The sequence below is a fragment of the Phallusia mammillata genome, chromosome 7 (assembly GCF_965637545.1).
Source record: "Phallusia mammillata chromosome 7, kaPhaMamm4.hap1.1, whole genome shotgun sequence".
Lineage (NCBI taxonomy): Eukaryota > Metazoa > Chordata > Ascidiacea > Phlebobranchia > Ascidiidae > Phallusia > Phallusia mammillata.
Window position 1 is genome coordinate 8,560,352 of NC_137258.1, and position 21,272 is coordinate 8,581,623.

At 37.4% G+C, this 21,272-nt stretch overlaps 2 protein-coding genes across 2 annotated transcripts; both read right to left on the bottom strand.

Annotated features, from left to right (window-relative positions):
- Positions 1-3,423: 3,423 nt before the first annotated feature.
- Positions 3,424-9,780, bottom strand: LOC145238816 (proteolipid protein DM alpha-like). The gene is made up of 7 exons (XM_080102087.1): positions 9,477-9,780; positions 9,147-9,251; positions 8,245-8,422; positions 8,018-8,165; positions 7,588-7,756; positions 5,425-5,600; positions 3,424-4,896 (listed from the first exon to the last, which is right to left on the bottom strand). The coding sequence occupies exons 1-7, from the start codon at positions 9,694-9,696 to the stop codon at positions 4,567-4,569; spliced, it is 1,326 nt and encodes a 441-aa protein (XP_079958213.1). The 5' UTR covers positions 9,697-9,780; the 3' UTR covers positions 3,424-4,566.
- Positions 9,781-13,333: 3,553 nt separating this feature from the next.
- On the bottom strand, positions 13,334-15,791 carry LOC145238562 (protein lin-54 homolog). The gene has a single exon (XM_080101766.1). It carries the CDS (start codon positions 15,704-15,706, stop codon positions 13,838-13,840), a length of 1,869 nt encoding a protein of 622 aa, XP_079957892.1. The 5' UTR covers positions 15,707-15,791; the 3' UTR covers positions 13,334-13,837.
- Between the last annotated feature and the right edge of the window lie 5,481 nt (positions 15,792-21,272).

The following is a 21,272-nucleotide window of genomic DNA, read 5'->3' on the forward strand; positions in this document are numbered from 1 at the left end:
AATTTATACATTTGGACATCTGTCAAACACTCGTTAGCCTTAAAAAGCTTCGAATACAGATTTCATTACACTGTACGGAAAGCACACTGTTTATCGCTAACCTTTCGCGTTTGACTTAGCTCAATACTCTACATGAGAAGCCAGAAATGCTTTGTTAAGGGGGCACTTCTGGTTAAAAATATTTTTTTGGTGTTTTTTTAATTTTAGTTGATTCAGAATCAAAATTTACTGCTGATTCCAAATATGTAATTAGTTTTTTAACATTCTAACGCCTTTTTACTTGAATTTGATGTTTTTGGGGGACACCTCACAAATTTGCAATATTTCTTGCAGTTTTTTCAATGGCGGTTGCCCTTTTCTTTGCACAAACGGTAAAAAAACAGTTAGAAATAGCGCCACCTGTTGTGTTGTAACAACAAACAGCTTGAATTAAGGGTTTTAGTTGCAGATTTCCAGATTAATGAGATTATTGGCTGTGTGGTATGTAAACAGGTAAAGTTGAGGCAGTTTCGTTTGAAAAGAGTGTTCTTAGTTTGTTTTTTTAAGTAGTTTTCACTTGTTTTTGTTTCTTTAACTGATGACAAACATTTTGTTTGCTAGGTTTTATTGTGGGTTGTCAACTATCTTTAATGCTTTCATTTTTGACAGAATAATTTTGGCTGCCTGTTTTGAAACTACTGTAGTGTCCAGAAATGTTGAAAGGTTAAGTGTATTAGTTTGACACATTCAGGTAACAGCTTTTACACACTCAGCAGCAGACAGTCTTATCAGCTGAACCTGCTGTGATGGTAAAAACTGACAACAAAAGTAAACATGTTACAAATGCTTCTGAAAGAAAGCTTCATAACGGTTACTTTCCGAAGCGCACAGTGCAGATAGCATGGATTGTACAACTCAACCTAAGTACTGCTGTACAAGTTAACAGAGTACTGGATACCAAATAATTGTCCTTCAGTGTCTTTCAGAAGATTGGGTTTCTAAAGTGTGTTTGACAAGCTTAAACTGTCTTCAATTATTGGCAATACAACATTACTTTTCAAGGCTGAAACAAAAATGAGTTTATCTAATCACTCTGCTTTTGTTAAAAAGCATGAAGGGAAAAAGTTTCAACAGTCTCCAGGGACATGTGTCTTTCTACCTGGGAGCTGCTAATGCACAGGTAGTTAAAAACCATTCACAATGTGATATCACACAAGAAATGTGGAGATGGATGCTACAATTACCTTGCTTTTCAAATGTAGTTTTTCAAATGCGTTTTTCTCAAAATCAACTTTTTGATGGTTAATTTGTAACTGCTCCACACCTGTTTATTGGATTTTGCTAAAATTTGGCACAATTGATATTTGGGGTGTCTTCTATTGATTAATGGAGCTTTTTGTAATAACTTTGTTTGTAATTAATGTTATGCCCACAAGTTCACAGAAAAAGCTAATTCTGTAGGTTCGCTTGTAAAAATTATATTTTTTTCTGGTGGGATGCCTTGTGTTTAAAATCCCTCCATTATTTTGTTGACAAAGGTCCATACTTTCACTTCACCCTTTTTTAACTTAACAGCTTTAAAGCCTTTTGACTTTTAGGGATTTCTGTTGAAATGTAACAAATATTATTTTTTGTGTTTGAGTGTGTATTTTTCTAATCTGTGTGCCAATAGCCCAAATTTGATGCCATATTCATGAATAAAATTTCCTGACCTTTCCAGCAATATATGGTTTATGAGGTTTTGTACTTATGTCTTAGAAGTTATGAACACATAAGCGAACCTAAGTAAAAAAAAAATTCTAAACAGAAGTCCCCCCTTAACTAAACGCTACTGTCCTGACTAAACTGTAGGTAAAAAGTGCGCTGTTGTACACCCAATAGCACGTACTTGTTAGCTCTTACAAAAGGCACTTGCTGCGCTCTGTCCGCTCCACTACAGTTCAAACAATGCTGTCCGCCGGGCAGCAGCTCCCTGAATGAAATCTCTCACGCTGCCCGTGGGCCAAACGTCGTTGTGTAATCACCAGAGCGTGACCGAAAAAAACAGCGGCTGGTAGGCTGCACAGCGACAATGTGTGGCGGTCAATTTTCGAATATCATTTGTTCAAAAAATCAGGCTTTTATTTTTGTCACCCTAAATTAGAAACAAAAAGCACGAATAAAATAGCAACTTTACCCATTGACGGTTTTCAAAATAATCATAAACGGTCGATAAATATTGTATATAAGCTGCAACAAAATCAATTTTTGAGATACCACCAAACAAATTTCCCTGCCTTCACCAATTTGCTGCGAAAATAACAACAAGTTAATTAGTCGACAAACGTCCAGGTCAATAGCTAGTAAATAAACCTGCTTTAAACAAAAGCCCCGCGAAGTTTAGCGTGTACAGCTTGCAAAAGATCAACTGTTTGAGGACTGGTTTGGCCCAAACTCAAATAACGAATATGTATGCATGTTACTGTAACAATTATTGTTACAAGCCATGATAACGAGAAATAAGTAAATATTATGCAATATATAGACCATATCTTGGTAGTACGCCAATAAATTTAAACATTCAGCTGCAGACGTGGTTAGGAGATCAAAACTTTTCTTTACATTTAAATGAATCGAGGGCGTGGCCATCGCATTATCTGCAAACTAATTGTCGTCTTTTGTCAATGGATTAAACTAATTTGTAAAAACTGAACACACGCGACCAACTGCGCATTAAACCGCTGGGTACTATTTTTTAACAATGCCACAAATTTGCAAAGTGTTTCTAATTCGCGTGCCAACGCCTAACCGTATGCACACAATAAAGCCTTCCACATAGAAACAAAAATAGGATAACTACTAATGAAACCATGTATTTAAAAATAAATAGGGTAGGCCTACTGATGTGACCATGTATTGGTGATTGTGATACCCTGTACGTGCAGCAACTTAAGTCGTCGCATGCTAGCGAAACACACACACACATTCAGAAGTGCTTGGATGCCATAAACACCCTAAAGTTTTCTGCAAACGTTGTGTAATAGTATGGCAATATAAACGGGGTAGCTGTAGCGCCAACTGAGCCCGTTACTGTTTTGTGTTCCATAACGTTGTGTCCGGCTTGGTGATTTTTAGAGCTATTTTTTCGCTAAATGTTTTCTTTTAAAAAGCGAAATAAACTAATCTAAAAATGCCTCAATGTGATGTTTCCTTGGGAAATGATTTACTTTGCCCTCCGATATAATAGCTAGCAAATTTAAACTAAATGGCGTGAAAGGAAACAATTACACGCGCATAGCGACTGTGAGTTGATTGTTAAAATTTATTTTGTAATTGGAAAGATCATTGGTATCTAAAAAGTTGTTCACCAGTCGCCGCAGGATACGAGCTAAATGGTCGCATGGAACAAGACCACTTGTTATAATTGCCCATGGTGTTCAACTTAATCGAAAAGCAACATAGGCGAAGACCTAGTAATGTTTTATTTGACGAAACATTTCTACGTACGATCTAAGAAAATCACTTGGCAAAGGACTAAATTCGACGCACAATAAAGAGCACGAACAATCAGCTCAAAAAAGGAAAGTTTTCAGCGAACTATTTTAAGATTCAAAATGGCGAAAAGTAACTAAAAAAGTCCCGGACAAACAAAAAGTTGCTGTACAAAAACGATGATTTATGTAACAGGTAAAACGGGAAAACTTTAATCAAGTATGATTTTACTGTATTAAATGTAACTTAATTGGTCAAAATTACTTCAATTAATTTGTATTTAGGGTTTCGCAGCCCTAATACATTTCCTAAAAGCTCATATTACTGTAAAAAGGTAGGATACCACTGCCCTTTGCGATCGACAGTATGTACATAAAAATGAAAAAAGGTGACTAACTGGCGAAACAAAGATTTAAAAATCAGCAAGGTTTGCATCTGTTGTGCGAAAACGAAATATTTTACAATTTATTTGATTCCCTGTCCTCTGAGCACTTAGCTCATTAATCAGATAAAATTCCTTAAAACGATTAAATTACTCATAATATCTAGTATTATTAAAGTTTTAACAGCAATATGAAGTCGAAAGGCGCAGTACATTAGCAGATGAAAACACTGAAAGTAAAAATCTATTTGTGTTGCTGGTAACCACTGTGCTAAATCACATACGGTATTACAAATGCCTCAATTCTAATGCAATATCAAACAATATGAAACGTAATACAAGTTCAGCAAGGCAAGGTAATGGGTTTCAAACAATGTGTAAAAAGTAACGAGAAAGGTGCAACGGATAATTTACAGAAACGTTTTACACGAAACTACGACTTCAGTTTTAAATTGTTAAAAATCAAGGGAAAAACGCTTGGACTATTTGCACTAACTCAATTTAAACCGTGGCGTTACCAGATTTGTGTAGCAAATATAGCATCCCAAATCAGTAACAAACCCCTAATACTGTACCTATCCTAGTTAAGATTACTGAAATGACAAATGCTTTTTTTAACCGTGGTATGGGACTTGTTGGTTACAAATAGGCCAACTGCATTAAACAGTAAATACAACTTTTTGAAGTGTCTCAATGTCTGCAACCTCGCATCAGGAACTAACAATTCAACAGCCTCATCGCCTGTTATAGTAGTAGTTCACCCCCATGTGACTATCCATTTCCCTATGACGGTCCACTGTGCTGTTGTCATCTATGATATAATCCAGCTCTATGTCCTTAGAGGAACGGCGATCCCTGTAATCTCTGGGTTGTGAAGGGACAACGTAGGGAGGCGGGCCAGTAACAGTAGAATTTGCTACACTACGAGTGGGAATAGAGGCCGGTGCAGGGGTGCTACGGTTTGACGGTGAAGCCACGGAAGACGGTGCGTCGTTTCTGTACGGCCTTGAGTATTTACGCGTCAGATTGTTGTAGTTGGACGTGAGGATCATAAGGAAGTTGATCTGAAAAAAGTGTAATGGATTTATCATATCTTCATGCAGATTTGCAAATATACACTATGTATTTAATCATGTACAGTGGAATCTACATTTAATGTGACCAAAAGTATGACAAAACAAATTTATGGTTTTGAAAGGGGAAGCAATTTCCAATAGTCAATCCGATAATATATTACCATTGGCAAAAATGTGGATAAAATAAGCATTCCACACTCAAGGACAATCTGCGTTTCACACCAAAAGCAGTAAAGCAAAACAATGTTTATATAATTGTGATTGTAGTGTTATCGCATAACAACCTACTTTAAGGGAGTTGTACAATGTTATTAGCCTTAATAGGATGCTAAAATATAGTGCAATGACAGCATATACTGCTGCTGAGCAAGCAATTAAAGAAGCACTATTTTGGAAAAATTGTACAATTTTGTTAAATTTATAACTATATATATGTAATCAATTCCTTAAATCCAAAAACCATAGTCAATGGTCAATACTAAACCATAACTAAATATGCAAAAGTCAAACAAGTACCATAGCAATGATGATAAGGAGACATCCTGCAAAGCACACCAGCATGCATTGGTAAACTAAGTAATAATTGTCACAATATTCCTGGAGTTGGCCAAATGATCTCATCGTATCTCCTGTACCAGGTCCACAAATTTTACCAAACCCAGGATCATTGGTGTTTCTGAACATAATCAGACCTGCAAAAATGTAACAAACATTAGTTTTCCGAAGTTGATGCCGATTAAATGCAGGCACCAATAATGCAAATACAGTACTTTGTACAATAAGAGAAGATTTTTCACTTTTATCAAACCAATCTTTGTGGCAATACCAGGGGTGCAAAAATGCGGTCGCACGGTCGCACCGCGCGACCAATAAATTTGCGCGCGCGAGCGCAATTTGCAGCCACAATTGCAGGTGGTCTATATTATTTTAAATAATTTTCCCGGAATAACAATAAAGTAGTAATGCAGTGGCACAACTAGCGAAAAATAGAGATTAGGCAACTATCTACCAATGTGGGTTTTGGCGAAAAACACGCTTGAATCAAGGCGCGACCGAATTACGTTAGTCGCATATTTTTTGAGGCACTATCGCGATGCTACGCTAACTGTGCAAAAGGTGCGATCATCAATTGACATGACGTGACTATCATCAGTTGAAGTAGTGATTTCCGCACACTCTTTTATAACCTAAAAAGAACATTTACTCTCATGATAAGCATTCTTACTTTCTTACACATTAGGCGCAGAATGTGATGTCACACATGCTAATCGTCTTGGGCAGTGTTATTTTAAGGTGTTCCCAAATTTCTCCAGCGGTTTCCCAAAAAGCAAATATGGCTATTTTTTGAGGTATTTAAAAAAATGAAACAAACACTTGCGGTCTCTTAAAACTACTTAGCGGTCACCCAAACCAAACCTTAAAAAAAAACCTGGTCTTGGGTATGGTGCAATCGCACACGTGTGTCTCAAAAAGAATTTGCAACGCACATGCACTTAACAACACGTCTCTAATGCCGCACAAACATGTAGCTATTAGATTTGTAGCGACGCAATATTTTGGCAAAGTGTTCCACAAAAATAAGCTGAGTTCATAATTTCCAATCTTCGTGTGATGCGTCGTATAACACAAATCAACCAATGTTGTTGTGTTTAGGGCTAGCCCGATAATTCTGTATTACCTGATGCTATATGTGGCATCGTAACTCATTCGATACGGTGGCATCGGAACAAATACCGATACAATTATAAACGAGTAAAACGTGCTTTTTTAGTCTGCTATCTAATTTTGCAAACAGTCACTTCACACGGACTTTTGACTCAGCTGCCATTGCAACACAATCTCTGCGTCAGGTTTGGACGTTTGCTGTTCGTATCTGAGAACTTTTGAGACCAGCCGAAAGACCGATTTGCCGAATCAGCAATTTTAAGGACGAGTCGTCAGGCGTCGGATTAAAAACTGGATATCGGGCAAATCCCAATTCCAAATTTTATGCCAACAGGCTGTGTTGTGATGTTATCGAAGTACAGTGCCCCCCAATCTGCCGCCGTATGCGTACTCGGAAAAGAATTATTGCGACCGCGAAACTGTATATGGAAGTATAAGTGTTGGTGGCCATGTGCTGATTTAAAGTTAAAATTATTTTTTAGGGTATAAACTGGTATAAATAGATTTTGCGGGGCTACTACAGAGATCTCGGTAGCAATATGTGCCAGACTTTTTGTACGCTATTATGTGCAAACAATGCCAAATGTTCAGGCAACAAACAACATAACAATTTAGATAGTGACGTCATTAACAATTGAGACCGATCATCAAATAGATTAGGCATAAACTTTCAAGCACAGGCAAATGGGATATCGTAAGATTAATCAAAATTCTTTAAATCACTTCATTATAAACAATTTGAGACATTTAGTGGCAAAAAGGGAACCCGCGATACGACTTTTAGTAGCGAAATGGTTGTGCTTTAGGTAAAAAAAGACACATACACAAGAAAGTATGTGCTACTAGAATTTTCTGCACGCTACCAAATCCCCAATAAATTTTTGCACCCCTGGGTAATACATAACAGTTTTGACTGTCTATAAGAGTATGCATACACATTTTAACAACCCATTCGACTGACAGTTCTATAAGTTAAATTTGTAAGTTTTTTTAAAATGTACTGACAACTCATACCTAGTTGAACCAAGTCAATGCATATTGAGCTCAAAACTCCAGGTGTAAAACCTCTCTCAGTCAAGTCTGAGCACCTCAGCATGGTGATGCGATAGTAATATACACCAAGTGTTGTAAATGCCAGAAAAAAGATCCAAGCCAAAATCAAAATGTAGGTACCAGCAATTAACTGAAAATATATTAAGTGCATCAGTATTAGTAAATACTCACAAAAGATCTAAATGGCAAATTTATTCTGAAAGGTGATCAAAAACCTACAAATTGTGTAACATGACCAGGAGATGAATTAAATACATTAAAAACAAAGACTATTTGGTGTATGTTAAATAAAATGCCAGGTAACCAAACAGAACAATTGTCAGGTGACCTAAAAATTAACAATCAATGAACTAAATACATGTCATGCACAAGCTTTAATTTTTTTGCATACCGATGATGTAAAGCAAATTCCTGCACTGGTACTCCTGCGCTTTCTGCCAAGAGCTTTTGAAGTACGATGATTGTCACAAACAAGCAAGATGGTAAAAATGATCATGAAAGGAATAATGCCATAAAATGAATACTTCAATGCTTCAAAACTGAAAATAAAACCAAAAAAATACAACATGCTCCAAAAAAACATGACGCAACATGTCCTTGAACGGAAAGTCTACTTACACTTGAGGGACACGATTTCCCAAGTTTTCACTGTTCATCAAAACAAATCCTGAAGTAAAGTCCCCTGTACCCCCCGTGTAAATGTATTGGGGAGCTGGGTCTGTTGCTGGATTGCCTTCAAATGGTCCATATTTTGAAAACAGTAGCAAACTTTCGTCCAGGGCTGTCCATCCAGCACCTCAAGCACAAAAACTTTTATATGTTTAAAATGCACAATGATCCCATAAATTCTAACAAACTTAAAAAATCATTCAAAAACTAATGTAATTTACATGTTGTTTAAAGCTCAAGCTGTTATGCCAAAAATAATTTGGTCTCAACCAGTAATTCTCCATTGCGGCTCTCAGGGCCACATACAGCTCCCAACTACTTATTTTGTGACCCTCACCAGACCTCAGAAAATCACGAAAGATTATTATTACCATGAAAACTATCGATGTTTTGAAATTTACTATTTTTAAAAGTTTACAATGCAGCATATTTAAACATATTCAACCCAATCAATATATTACCAAGAATAGTTATGTACAGGTATATGATTGTTTATTCGATTGTGTTTTATAAGTCAGAGTTAGTGAGCATACTGCAGCTATTCAGATTCTTGTTGTTTGCTGTTACCCTGTTTGTTTTTATTCTTTTTTTGCAGCTCCTTAAAAACTTGAAAAATTACATTTTGGCCCTGACAATAAAAAGGTTGAGAACCACTGATCTAAACCTACACCTTTTTTAAACATGAGTTTGAGAAGCTTTGATGCTACACAACAAAAGAGTAAGTGGCCATACAGTGGCTTATTATTTCCTGTATTGATTTCCTATACCAAACAAGGTTTCAGATTCATTTTAGCCCATCTCAAATTAACATGATGTTATTAAACGTCAGTCTACTTTGAAATATAACTTACCAATAAACATGGCTGTCCCAATCCAACTTATAAGTAAGGCAAATGCAGTTGCCAATGGCAATGTTCCAATCCATGTCAACCCATTGACACAGCTATCACAACATCCTGAAAAAAATTAATATTAAAGCCAGGTTATCACAAAAACTACAACTATTACCTTTTTGGTCAAAAACTAAAAAAAACACAGGCATAATCTAAAACAGGCATAAAAAGCACTTAACCAAAACATATAAAACCAGTTTAGTCATAGTCTAGTTTTAACATTAACATATCATACAAAAATTTTCAAGCACCAACTTGTTAAATATATGTCAAAATAAAGTACATTACCTGCATCCCGATATCTCACTCTTCTCTTCGCAGGGGCAGCAGATTTTACTGCACTTGAACCATTGACAAGTGGTTGGCGAGCTGTTACAATGCTACTAGGTGGTGGTTCTTCACTGCGATGGTCATAAAATTCAGTGACTTCACCAGTTTTGTCAATGTGATAGCCTTTGTATCCACGATCAGTCAAGACAGAATCATGGTCCAGGCTATGGATGGACATTTCGCTTTGTATTTTTTTAAGGTATGGCAACTAACATATGAAAACAAATTGTGTGCAACGTTTAAAACTTTGTTTTGCAAACTTTTTGTCAAAATTAAAAATATGAGTGATTATGTACCTACAACTGTATTATATAATACAACCGTAAGACAACCGTCATATAATACAAGCCTATTATATAATATATGTAATCTTGTAAATGATTTGCACTTAACTTCAACAAAAATCACTTTCCGTCTATAATACCGTCCGTGCTGTAACGAAATCTTGTGTACAACAAACATAGGACAAAGCAAACACAACACAACTTATTTTTTACACTGCAGTCTAAAATAAAATTACAACTGTTTAACTAACAACAAACTACTTCTCGGTGTTGTAAAATGCTGGCACCAAACCTTCTGTAAGTAAAGAAACGCCCACATACAATTCAGACAAAGGCATTTTTGACGTAATCGCAAGACGAACGAAACGAAGTGGACACAGACGAAACTGACTTTAAAAGATCACGTGACTCGAACACCAAGCCAGTAAGCAATTCTCCACACTCAACAGTTTTTCTTTGTCGCCACTAGTGGGACAAATGACGGGTAAAATAATGTTTTGTAAAAAATCCCAGAATTCGCATGCTATGTGCTGTACGACTTTATTGGTATTTATAAGCAGTGGCAAAGGAAGCCGGAGAAACATAAAATAGGCTAATTAATGCCAAACCGGCTTTCCACTAACAGGCTCCAGGCAAATGTGTCACAAGCGTCGGCTATATTTTTAATCTACTATAAAATCCCTGGCAATCTTTAATTATGTTATTATGTTGCGATTCTTTTTTGTTTATCTTACGTTGCCATACGTTAGTTTCTAAAATTGATTCCCGCAGCTGGGTCAGCTCATAGTTGTTTTGGGTCGCCTGTTTTTGTTATAAATGTAAGTTTTTGCTTAGTTTTGTAGCCTTTTCTTCGACTTTAAACGCGGGAATCAAGTTAAAATTTCCGCCCTGTTTAACACCATACAAATCGAACTAAAATAGTAATCAGACATATCCCTATTCCGGGACGATATTGACAAGTATTAGATCGTTCTGGTAAAAAAATACACGAGTTTTTGAAATGTCGAATGGAAATGCAGCGACATAGAGACTAGACTTGTGTGAGAATACGCCAGCCAAAAACACGCAGAAATACAACTGGCAGTGTGTAGTATTTTACGATCGAGGTGATCGAGGATCGCCAACAGGGCGTCGACTCCGTGCCTGTCCGTGTGCATAAATGCACAACAATTGTTGCCGGACTCTCAGGAACAATATAATGTAATTATATACTGGACACAAGACACCTAAAACAGATATAGTAAACTAATACAGCCCCTAGGTCAGTGGTTCTCAAAGTATGGGTCGCGACCCAAACATGGGTCGCGCAGGGTCACAAAATGGGTCGCGCTGTGGTGATTCAATTCTGCCCAAACGAACTTTGTTCATTTCAATTTTCAAGTATTTTTAATTCTCAGTCATGACTGAATTATTGTATCATAGGCATTTTATGTGGCTTTATCTTAGTAACCTTGGAGTATTGCAGCATAAGTAAATGGTTTTCTGAGAGTTTTGATAGCACCGTAGCCAAATACAGCCTCACTGGACAACGCTATGCAGCAAAATGAACCAATCATTATAACATGCAGACAATAGCCTTCCAATTATCCGTTACGCACACGGCGATTGTAACACGTTAGCACGGGGAATGATAGGAGGTTAATCATACCAAACTGAATTTTGGAAAGTAACAGTTAGCGTTGATAACTATTCATACAAAAATAAAAAATACATTTTTGTTGTTTGAGGCTTGGGTCGCAAGATGTTCATAAATCTCAGATTTGGGTCGCGGTCAAAAAAGTTTGAGAACCACTGCCCTAGGTCATTGCAGATTAGCCGTGCAGCAGGTAATATGTTATCTTTTGGCCTGTCGCGTTACCAAATCAATTGTCAGAATGTCCGATAATTTGCATGCACCAATTATTGTTTTTTCGTTGTTTAAAAAAGAAGAATTAGTGAGCCGGACTTGGGTTTGAGGAAGGTTTAGGACTTAGGTTGGAAGGACAACAAGAACAACACTGATTTGTGACTGACTTTACGATCGTAATTTTACGATGGTTAAAAACTTTCCGACTTGCTTTTTTAAAATGTAAGGGGGAAGCAAATTCTGCAGATGACCTCTATCAAGTCTAATAGATTAATTATTTTTGTTATCAGACAAACAAAAAAACTTTTTGGTTGCTGCTTTAATTTGGTTGAACTTTTTGAGTGGTTAAATGTAAGTACCTTTAATATTTGGTTTTGAAAATATATACCTAAACAGCTCCAATCTTCTAACTAGAGCAGCGGTTCCCAAACTGGGGTGCGCGGTCCTTTAGGGGTCCGTGAGGCAATTTTGGGGGGACCGCGAAGCGGTTGAAGTAATTCTATAATCTTGTTTGGGGTCAGTTTGTGCCACTAAATAAGTTTAAATCAAAGTAGAATTGAGAATCGACTGTCTCCATTGCTAAACAATGACCTTTATTGAATGACAACTATCAAAAATGCAATTGTTCGCGCACAATCGTAATGTTTTTGTCCTGTTTGTGATGTCACATGCCGTCTTTGGATGATTGTTATGCGCAATTTTGCATAACTAGCTAAAATCCTGCAATCAACTTTCGTTTTTATTAAATACACATTTAGGCTTAAGGACCGCGAGCCCTCAAAATAACGGCAAAGGGACCGTTTTGAAAAAAATATGAAAAAGTTTGGGAACCACTGACCTAGAGTCTAGACCAGGGGTTTCCCACCTTTTTACGATCTCGTACCACTTAGATGTTCTGTACTGCCACGCGTACCACTTCTTGCAGAACAACTAATTCGATCGAATCACATTTAATTTATTTGAAGAATAATATTGGCCTACTACAATAACACTGAAGCACGACAACTAAATTTAATGAGGTTTCTGTTTTTGTTTACTGTCCATAAATTGGTCAAACAAAATAAAAGTTGTAAATCCAGGTTTTTGTGAAAAAACGGAAGCTACTCGCGTACCACCTGAAAAACCTTCGCGTAGTGGTACGCGTACCACAGGTTGGGAACCCCTGATCTATAGACAAAGCAAAAATGCATTTTAGTGTAGCTGAGAAAAGCGTGTCTCGATATTTTAGTCTTGTTATTTTACATCTTTTAGTTTAAAACGCCAAATTAAATGTTGAATGAAAAGCTGTACTCAGACTTGTATGAACTTGATTTAAACAACACATGTAACTTTATAATTTTCGACACAAGCTTTTACAATATAAAACACGAATTCTTTGTTATTGGCGAATTTACCTTTAGTTTTCCTAAACCATGGTTAAAAATAGCTGGTGAAGACACCAAGACACGATGAATCAATCAGAGAAGTGACAACCTACACTTCTGGGGAATACCGAAAGTAATGAGGATTCAATGTGGTCATCCCATAGACGCTGGACACGTTGTTTTAGGCAAATTTTGTTTCGCAAATCGACTATTGTCAACCCAACCAAGTGCAAAAGATTCATGCGCATAAATAAGTATGTGACGATATTATTTAAAATCCCCAAATTAACAATTATATAAATTTCACAGAGAAAATGCAAATGAGTCAAAAAATTGAGTTTATTTTCATGCTGTTAAATAGAAAAATACAACTGCTTAAAGAAAAGCATATTTTTCAAAGAGCAATGCCATCACCCAACCAAATCCCTCAGTTTCCTTGCAAATCTAATTGATGACAATATAGAACTTCTTTATAAACTCAGCGTATAAAGGGCTCAACACTGGAGGTTGAAAATCACAAAATGTATCCTGCTAAAAGTGTTGTATAACAGTTATATAAAATACTCTAAAATGTCAAGCAAAAGGAGGGCAACCACTTTGTACAATGAAAAAGAAACAAAACATCAAGTCAAAGAGCCTTTTCTGCATTAAAAATTCAATAAAAGCGTGATGCAAGTTAAGGTCTAGTGCTGTCTTGATTGTTGCAAAAAACGAAAATTTGTATGAAAAGACAAACTTGAGGCCAGATCTAAGCCGCACAAAACATTTTCTTAACATGGTCAAAAGATGAATAGACATTCCTATGAAAAAGACGAGCACAAAACATCAAGTTTGGTTGTTTGTTTTGGCTTTGCCAGCTGCTTGAATGATTTGCATCATACAACGTCCAAATTCTTCTAATATCATCATTTCTGCTACAGGCAGTGATCGATTTGTCTTTTCTGCTTCTTCAGCCTGTGCCAAGAGGCAGGTACAGGTGGCTTCGATGACCTCCTGTGTAAAGAAAGTGCTAGGAAGTCTTTCACCTGGAGTAGTGTTGGGGGGATGAGGTCTGTGATGACTTGAGCGCATTTCCCCAATATGGGAAGATATTTTAGATCGTGCAGCGGCTTGCTGTTGACAACGCACAGCTGCAGCATCAGCAAGGTGCATCAATGACAACTGTTCATTTTGTGAAGCACTGTCCTCCTCTAAGTTCTTGCAGCCAATACATTTGCATCTTGAAGTGCAAGGAATTCTAGCCTCATAACACTCACAGTAGTTCTTAAGGCAGCCTGACCTCTTGCAATTGCATCCCTTCTGGTGTGTTCGGTTATCATCCTGCCCACGGCCTATTTTGGGTCTAAAAGCCATTGGATTTCTATCCAGGCATTGTTTTATGGCTTTTGAGCGATCAGAGTCAAACTCCAAATTGTTGTGGCAGTTAATACAATTGCATCCATCACAAAAATGACCATTTGCAAAGCACTCACAGTACAACTTAAGACACATTGATTTGGTGCAATTGCATGGTTTCTTCACCTTACCATTAACAGAAGATTTCATGATAACTGGTTGTGTGTGGGTTTCACTTGAGCTGGTCCCTACAGGGTCTGAGTACAGCATCTGGCTATTAAGTTGCTTTTTTAATTGCTCTACATACTTTGCCGGAACCATGGCATACCCAACATTTCCAGCTTGCAACACAGTTCCCGGTGTCAAGTTTGTGAGGTTCTGTTGTTGAGGCATTATACTTGTAGTAGCAGGCATTATTAAGCGCTGTGTTTTTACTTGCTGCTGTGCCTGCCTTTGGACTGACTGAACAGTCACAAACTGTTGGGGTTTAGGTTGTGGAGCTCGTGCAACAGAGATCCCAACATTTCCTGGAGCAGGTATAATGTTTGCAAGGCCAGCCATGGCAGAGTTCTGTTCGTTTCCTGCAGGAACAAGTCTTAAGTAGGGCATTCGTTCACCGGATACCTGTATTGGCTGCTGGGCAGTAAATGTTTGCTGTGGTTTCTGTTGATTGTTTAAACCAACAGTAATAGCATTGACTTGGGATGGCAAAAGTGTTTGAAATTGAAACTTGGATTGAAGTTGCGGATTGCTGGAAGCAGCTGAAGAATTGAGGCTAAATGTTTTAATGGAGTTGGTAACAACATTGGAATTGGGAGTGATCATTGAAACCTTCAAAGAGTTCTTAGCTGGGGAAATAGGTATTTTAAAGTTTGTTTTGCCCGGAGATGCTAGAGTAAAGCTGTTGCCTTGCACAGTAAGAGTTTGGACTCTTGATGCATTGGGGTTGAGACCAAGTATTCCAATAGTTTGTGGGGACACATTAGTAGATCCCAATGGACGGGCTGCAGGTTTCTTAAGCATCAACCTTTTAACAGCTGGTGGGTTGTTTTTTTGTTGTGAAGTAGTGACCTGTACAGCTGGCATGCTCATTACAACTTTGTTTTCTGCAAGCTTATAAATTGCCTGATGTGTTGTTGCTATTACTTGGGATTCAGTTGGTGCTTGATTGGGTTCTGTATTTTCCGTTACTGTTTGGGTTGGTCCTTCATCCATCAACATTGTTTCCAATGCGTCATCAGTGATGTCATGCATGTTGTCACTGTTGTTTTCAGTGGTTTCCATGTTTATGTCCGTCTGTTGTCCACTGTCCAACTCATATAAGTCTTGAAGATCAGACACATCTTTAAACGCCTCCATGATGGGCTTTAACAATCAAACAAAGAAACAAAAATTAACCAAAAGTTTCATCACCTGAGTAATGCAAATTTGTTTATTCATGGTGGATTCTCAAACCCATAATAAAATATTTATTAGTTTAGCCGTAAAATCTATGTTAAAACTGAGATGTTAAAAAGAAAAACGACATTTTCATTTCACATGTCGAGTGGTATTGTTATTTAGATAATACTTTTGTGACAACATTAATGCAGTGTTAACCTATGTTACCACTGAACCTGAAATCAATATTCTAAAGAAAAAAATAGGAATACTCGACTTAACTACAAGAAACACATACAATGTACAAATTTCTACTGTTAAATATATGCAATGGTAATTTGTTTTGTGTCAACAAAAAAGCTTTTTTATAACTGTGAACAACAATTCCAGTTTAAAGGAATAAAAACCAATTTATTGCATTACACAGCCATTAAACTTCTTGGAAAATGAATGTGCATCTGAGTGGTTTATGTAAGTAATACATGGATGCATACATGAACAGTGCAAACAAGAACATCTCACTACATCCTACTTCTTCCTATTAATGTCAATACATAATGTACCAAATTGAACCGAAAATTCAATACAAAGAACAGTGTTTCAGTTATCTGGCTATCAGCAGAAAAAATAAATATCTAGTATTATTTTCATACCTCAAGGACATTTTCTCCAAACAAAATATTTCTAAATGAGTACGTTTACAACCAATCTGCAGAGTATGGCAGAGTAGTTTTTGAAAAAAAATGCCCAGTTTTGACTGCACACAAAAATTTTGCACAAATTAGTGCCTGGTCCTCTTTAACACTTGCATTGCACCTTTATAAAATGGTCTTGAACACAAACCTGGAGGTTTAGCATGCAGGTGGGTGATACGTATTGGTCCTGCACACCAGGGACCTTGTTGTTTTTTGGCATATTTTGCAGACTGGTTTTACACCATGTATTCAAAGTTCAAAACTTTCAAACGTTATAAAGCACCATCTTTGATCATAATACGCCATATTTTACTGTAGGGAAAAAATGCAATTGTATGTAATTATTGGGTCAACTGAAAAAGCTTTTTATCACTTGGGTTGAACTGTATGCAGGATTTTTATAGTTACACAAAACCTCAAAAACCATATCATTCACGAAATATAGCAGAGTATTAGAATTGACAACCAGTCGTAAAGATTAAATAAATTACCAACTTTTGTCAGCAATTGAAAAGTTGTTATTCCCTACAAAAATAGTAGAAAAAAAAAATAGAAAAATAAAAATGTATGGCACAAAATTAGTTGTGCAACTCAAATTTTGTATTTGTCAAACTTAAAAATATCGACATTTTTATGACCTGTTAAAAGGAAAAAAAATTCTTTAAAATTTTCACTATTGTTAGGCCAGTCTGCAGAATATGGAAGTTCCCGAGGAGATCTTGGGCATGCAGGACCACTATGCCCCACATGCGCATAACTTTTAAGTTCAGATGCAAGCCAATTAAACGGATTACATCTCAAATGATAAACAGGACCAGGCATACTTTTTTATTTCTGCAAGCATGTAAAAATAATGCTGTGCATAAAATTTAAACAACATTAGCGTACAGCTGCCATACTATGCAAAATGTTTGTTAGGGCTGTTTATGTGTTTACAATTCCCAGATTTCCCACAATGCATTTTTAAAAATATCTATAAAGGTATCCTAAATGATGAAGGGACAGTAAAAACCAATCTTTAAAGAAAGACCAATGGAATAAAGCAAAATTGCTAAAACATTTGTAGACACAGACACAAGGCAAAAAGTATGTAACCAAACACACTTTGACAAACAATGTCAAACCGCAAAAAAACACGTCTAGCTGGTTTAAAACCCAATTTCTTTAAAAACATGTAACATAAATTGCCAAAGCCTTTCATATCTTTACCACTTAAAAACACAAGTTTGGCCAAAACTAGATTTCCAGCATAATTAACAACAATACCAGTCAATATTTGGGTCTGGTGTACTTTCTTGACCAAACGCAATAACTTCCGAACCCTATGACGTAACCTTACGATATTGATATATAATGAACTACGTCATAACCCGGATACGTCACACACATAATGACGTCACTATGACGTCATCATAAAATTTTACAGGCCTTCTAAAAAACGCCATTTTGTGAAATACTCATCGTAGCGAGCCCAAACTTTATACATGACGTCATCACACCTTCTGATGACGTCATGCAAAAAATGACGTCAATCGCTCATCATTAACACAACTTTTTTACATCTTAAACTAAGTTAACCCTGTGACGCGACCAACGCAAGCACAACAGTCGCGACTCTGCCGTAAAACAGGAGTTAGGTACACTCCCGAAATAATATTCAAAATGACGATGATGAATGATTGCATCCAAAGCAAGAAACCGTGCATGGAAATGCCTGTTCATATGGTTCCACCCGCGTGTGATCATACAGACCCAATTACAAGTCACCAACAGCCGTAAATCAAATGAACAATAATATGTGGAGATGTGAATTGCGATGCCCAAAAAGAATATTGCAAAACATTGGATCAGGTTCGATGGAAAAGGCAATTCTTTACAAAGCGACAATCCCGATATCGATGGAAAGGCCCACCCCTCCTCTCGACCTTGCACCCCCTCACTTTGCCCTCCCAAGGACGTGCGCCACCCAGCGATTGTCTAAACAAAGGAGGTTTTCGTCTTATTGTGACGTCACAACGGATTATGGGACCGCGTTCGATGGAAAGAGTAATACTTCTTGATAGTTCGTACAAAATTTCGAATTGATACCTCAAAGGGTCTGTCGTTGAGAGCTGCCCCAAGGGGGGCACCTCGAAGTGACGTAATCCCAGACTTTAACAACGTAAAAGGCCTATGCTTGCACCAAGTGTACTTTCTTGACCAGAATTCGCGAGCCCACTACGCAAATAGTAGAGCGCACAGAGCGACAATCGGGGTACCGTTGGAAAGGTCCATCCCTCCTCTCGACCTTGCACCCCCTCACTTTGCTCTCCCAAGGACGTGCGCCACCCAGCGATTGTTTAAACAAAGGTGATTTTCGTCGCATTGTGACGTCACAACGGATTATGGTAAAATTATGGGACCGCGCTCGATGGAAAGAGTAATACTTCTTGATAGTTCGTACAAAATTTCGAATTCATACCTCAAAAGGTGTGTCGTTAAGAGCTGCCCCAAGGGGGGCACCTCGAAGTGACGCAATCGCGGACTTCAACAACGTAAAAGGCCTATGCTTGCACCAAGTGTACTTTCTTGACCAGAATTCGCGAGCCCACTACGCAAATAGTAGAGCGCACAGAGCGACAATCGGGGTACCGTTGGAAAGGTCCATCCCTCCTCTCGACCTTGCACCCCCTCACTTTGCCCTCCCAAGGACGTGCGCCACCCAGCGATTGTTTAAACAAAGGTGATTTTCGTCGCATTGTGACGTCACAACGGATTATGGTAAAATTATGGGACCGCGCTCGATGGAAAGAGTAATACTTCTTGATAGTTCGTACAAAATTTCGAATTGATACCTCAAAGGGTCTGTCGTTGAGAGCTGCCCCAATGGTGCACCTCGAAGTGACGTAATCGCAGACTTTAACAACGTAAAAGGCCTATGCTTGCAGCAAGTGTACTTTCTTGACCAGAATTCGCGACCTTGCGAAGAGCCTGGAGCGACAATCGGGGTATCGTTGAAAAGGTTGATCCGCATTCTCGGTCTTGTACTTTCACCACATGGTTGTTGTTTTGATGTCTTCTGGTTTTGTTTTCAATACAAAAATATTGCCGTAGCTAGTTTTTCCCACTGTGAAATCTTTAACTCAATAAGGTAATTATCGACCAGATGCGCGACGCCCGTTTTAGATACATTGTAACAAGAGTTTAAATCTTAGTTACGTTTTATTGATGAAACATGACCAGTTACGCCAATTGTCATTATTTTTGTTCTTTTATCTACCGTGGTGCCGTATGCAGAGGCTCAGTAATTAACATTTTTGTCGAAAAATTAATCAAATACGCTTGCGGTCCCCTTTGTGTAATTACGCTGCACACTGCTGTGCTTTTGCTGATGTTCGTGATTAGGCTAGTTGAAGGTGTAGTTCTTTGTGTTAGGAGAGTTTACAGTTTACATTTTGCGAAAAGTTTATTGTAAAAATTAAAAGCGATCGCTGCTTTGATATGTTGTGTTTATCCACAAACTACAAGTAAAGCAAGACAATTTTGTTTACATTTGGTTGTGGACGTTCAACAGGTGAAACAGGATGAAATATGTTTACACTTATGTGAAGATAAAAACAGGTATATGTTATTTTTCAACGGAGAAAAGCGGAAAAATATAGTATTAATCAGAACACCTTGCACATATAGGTTTTTAGTGGTGCTTTATAGTGCGTTAATTATAATTAAAACGTAGCGTTCGTCACGAAACTGCACGACAAGGGAAATCTAAATTAGTCAATTATAAATTTGTTTTGAAGCTTGCAGCAAACGCGAGTCGGTCGTTAACGTTAGGCCTGTGGGCGTGCTGTCGATTTAAGAAACAGTTTCGGATAACAAAATCATCGGATCAAAGTAAGCTTATGTCGTTAGTTTGTTGTTGTATTCGCAGGTAGAAAAATGGTTCCGAAATTCCCTCAAAAGCTACATCTTTTACAAAGTAAAATAATGACGTTCTTTAAGCATCAGCTGAAAACAGATTCCGGCAACAACTACTGAGACCTATTTAAAACGATCGATATAGTCTATCTGTAAAAATGTTGGCGCGTAGAGCTTATGGGGAAGTGGGAAAGGTAAATTCATTGAAACTGCTACAAAACTTGGTTCAAAGCTTAGTCATTTAAAAAAAAACTATTTCCCAAGTCTATCCCTCTCAGCAAATTGAGGATCTGCCTTGTTTGGTAGTGTTTGCAGCTTTAACTGAGTTTTTTGGCTGTTGGTGCAAATAAGTAACGTCTGATAGGACATGAAAACGCAGTCAATGTAGGTTTTGTCGCTCAAAAAAACAAGGAAGCATCTTATTTTTATAAATGCAGAACGCACATTACTAATTTTAACTGGAAGAAGCAGACGGGCTGTAAAAAAATTAATCAAAAGATCTTGATTGTTGCCAAAATAACACAAAAAATGCTGAAACAGACAAGCGGAAACAAATACTGTTTGCTACAGAGTATCACGTGTAAGCAGGGTTACCATACTGTCCTCATTTCGCAGATTTGGCCTTATTTCGAAGGGTAATGTCTTGGAAAAAACAAAAATTTTGTCCTTACTTGTAAGACCTTGTGACCCTATTTTGTCTTGTTTTGACAATTTGTGGATAATGTCAAAACCCTCCTACAAGTAAAAGTAAACCAAGATTGTTATGACAAAAATATGCCGTGTAGTATATCATGGCTCGTATAAATGCAAAGATTTGTTTAAAAACCTATATTTCGTTTCGCCAAAAAAGCCATAGTGTGTTTTGTTACTTTTTAAGCCATATTGCGGTTATATTTTATTCTGGGGTCCATGTCGATTGGAACCTTGCGTATAAGCAGGGTTGCCATACCGTC

Coding starts and splice junctions, on each gene's coding strand:
- LOC145238562 (XM_080101766.1), bottom strand. CDS start 15,706: ATGGAGGCGTTTAAAGATGTGTCTGATCTTCAAGACTTATATGAGTTG.
- LOC145238816 (XM_080102087.1), bottom strand. CDS start 9,696: ATGTCCATCCATAGCCTGGACCATGATTCTGTCTTGACTGATCGTGGA. Junction 7,757..8,017: donor GAATTTGCTTTACATCATCG/GTATGCAAAAAA, acceptor ATATATTTTCAG/TTAATTGCTGGTACCTACAT. Junction 5,601..7,587: donor CATTGACTTGGTTCAACTAG/GTATGAGTTGTC, acceptor ACATTTTTGCAG/GTCTGATTATGTTCAGAAAC.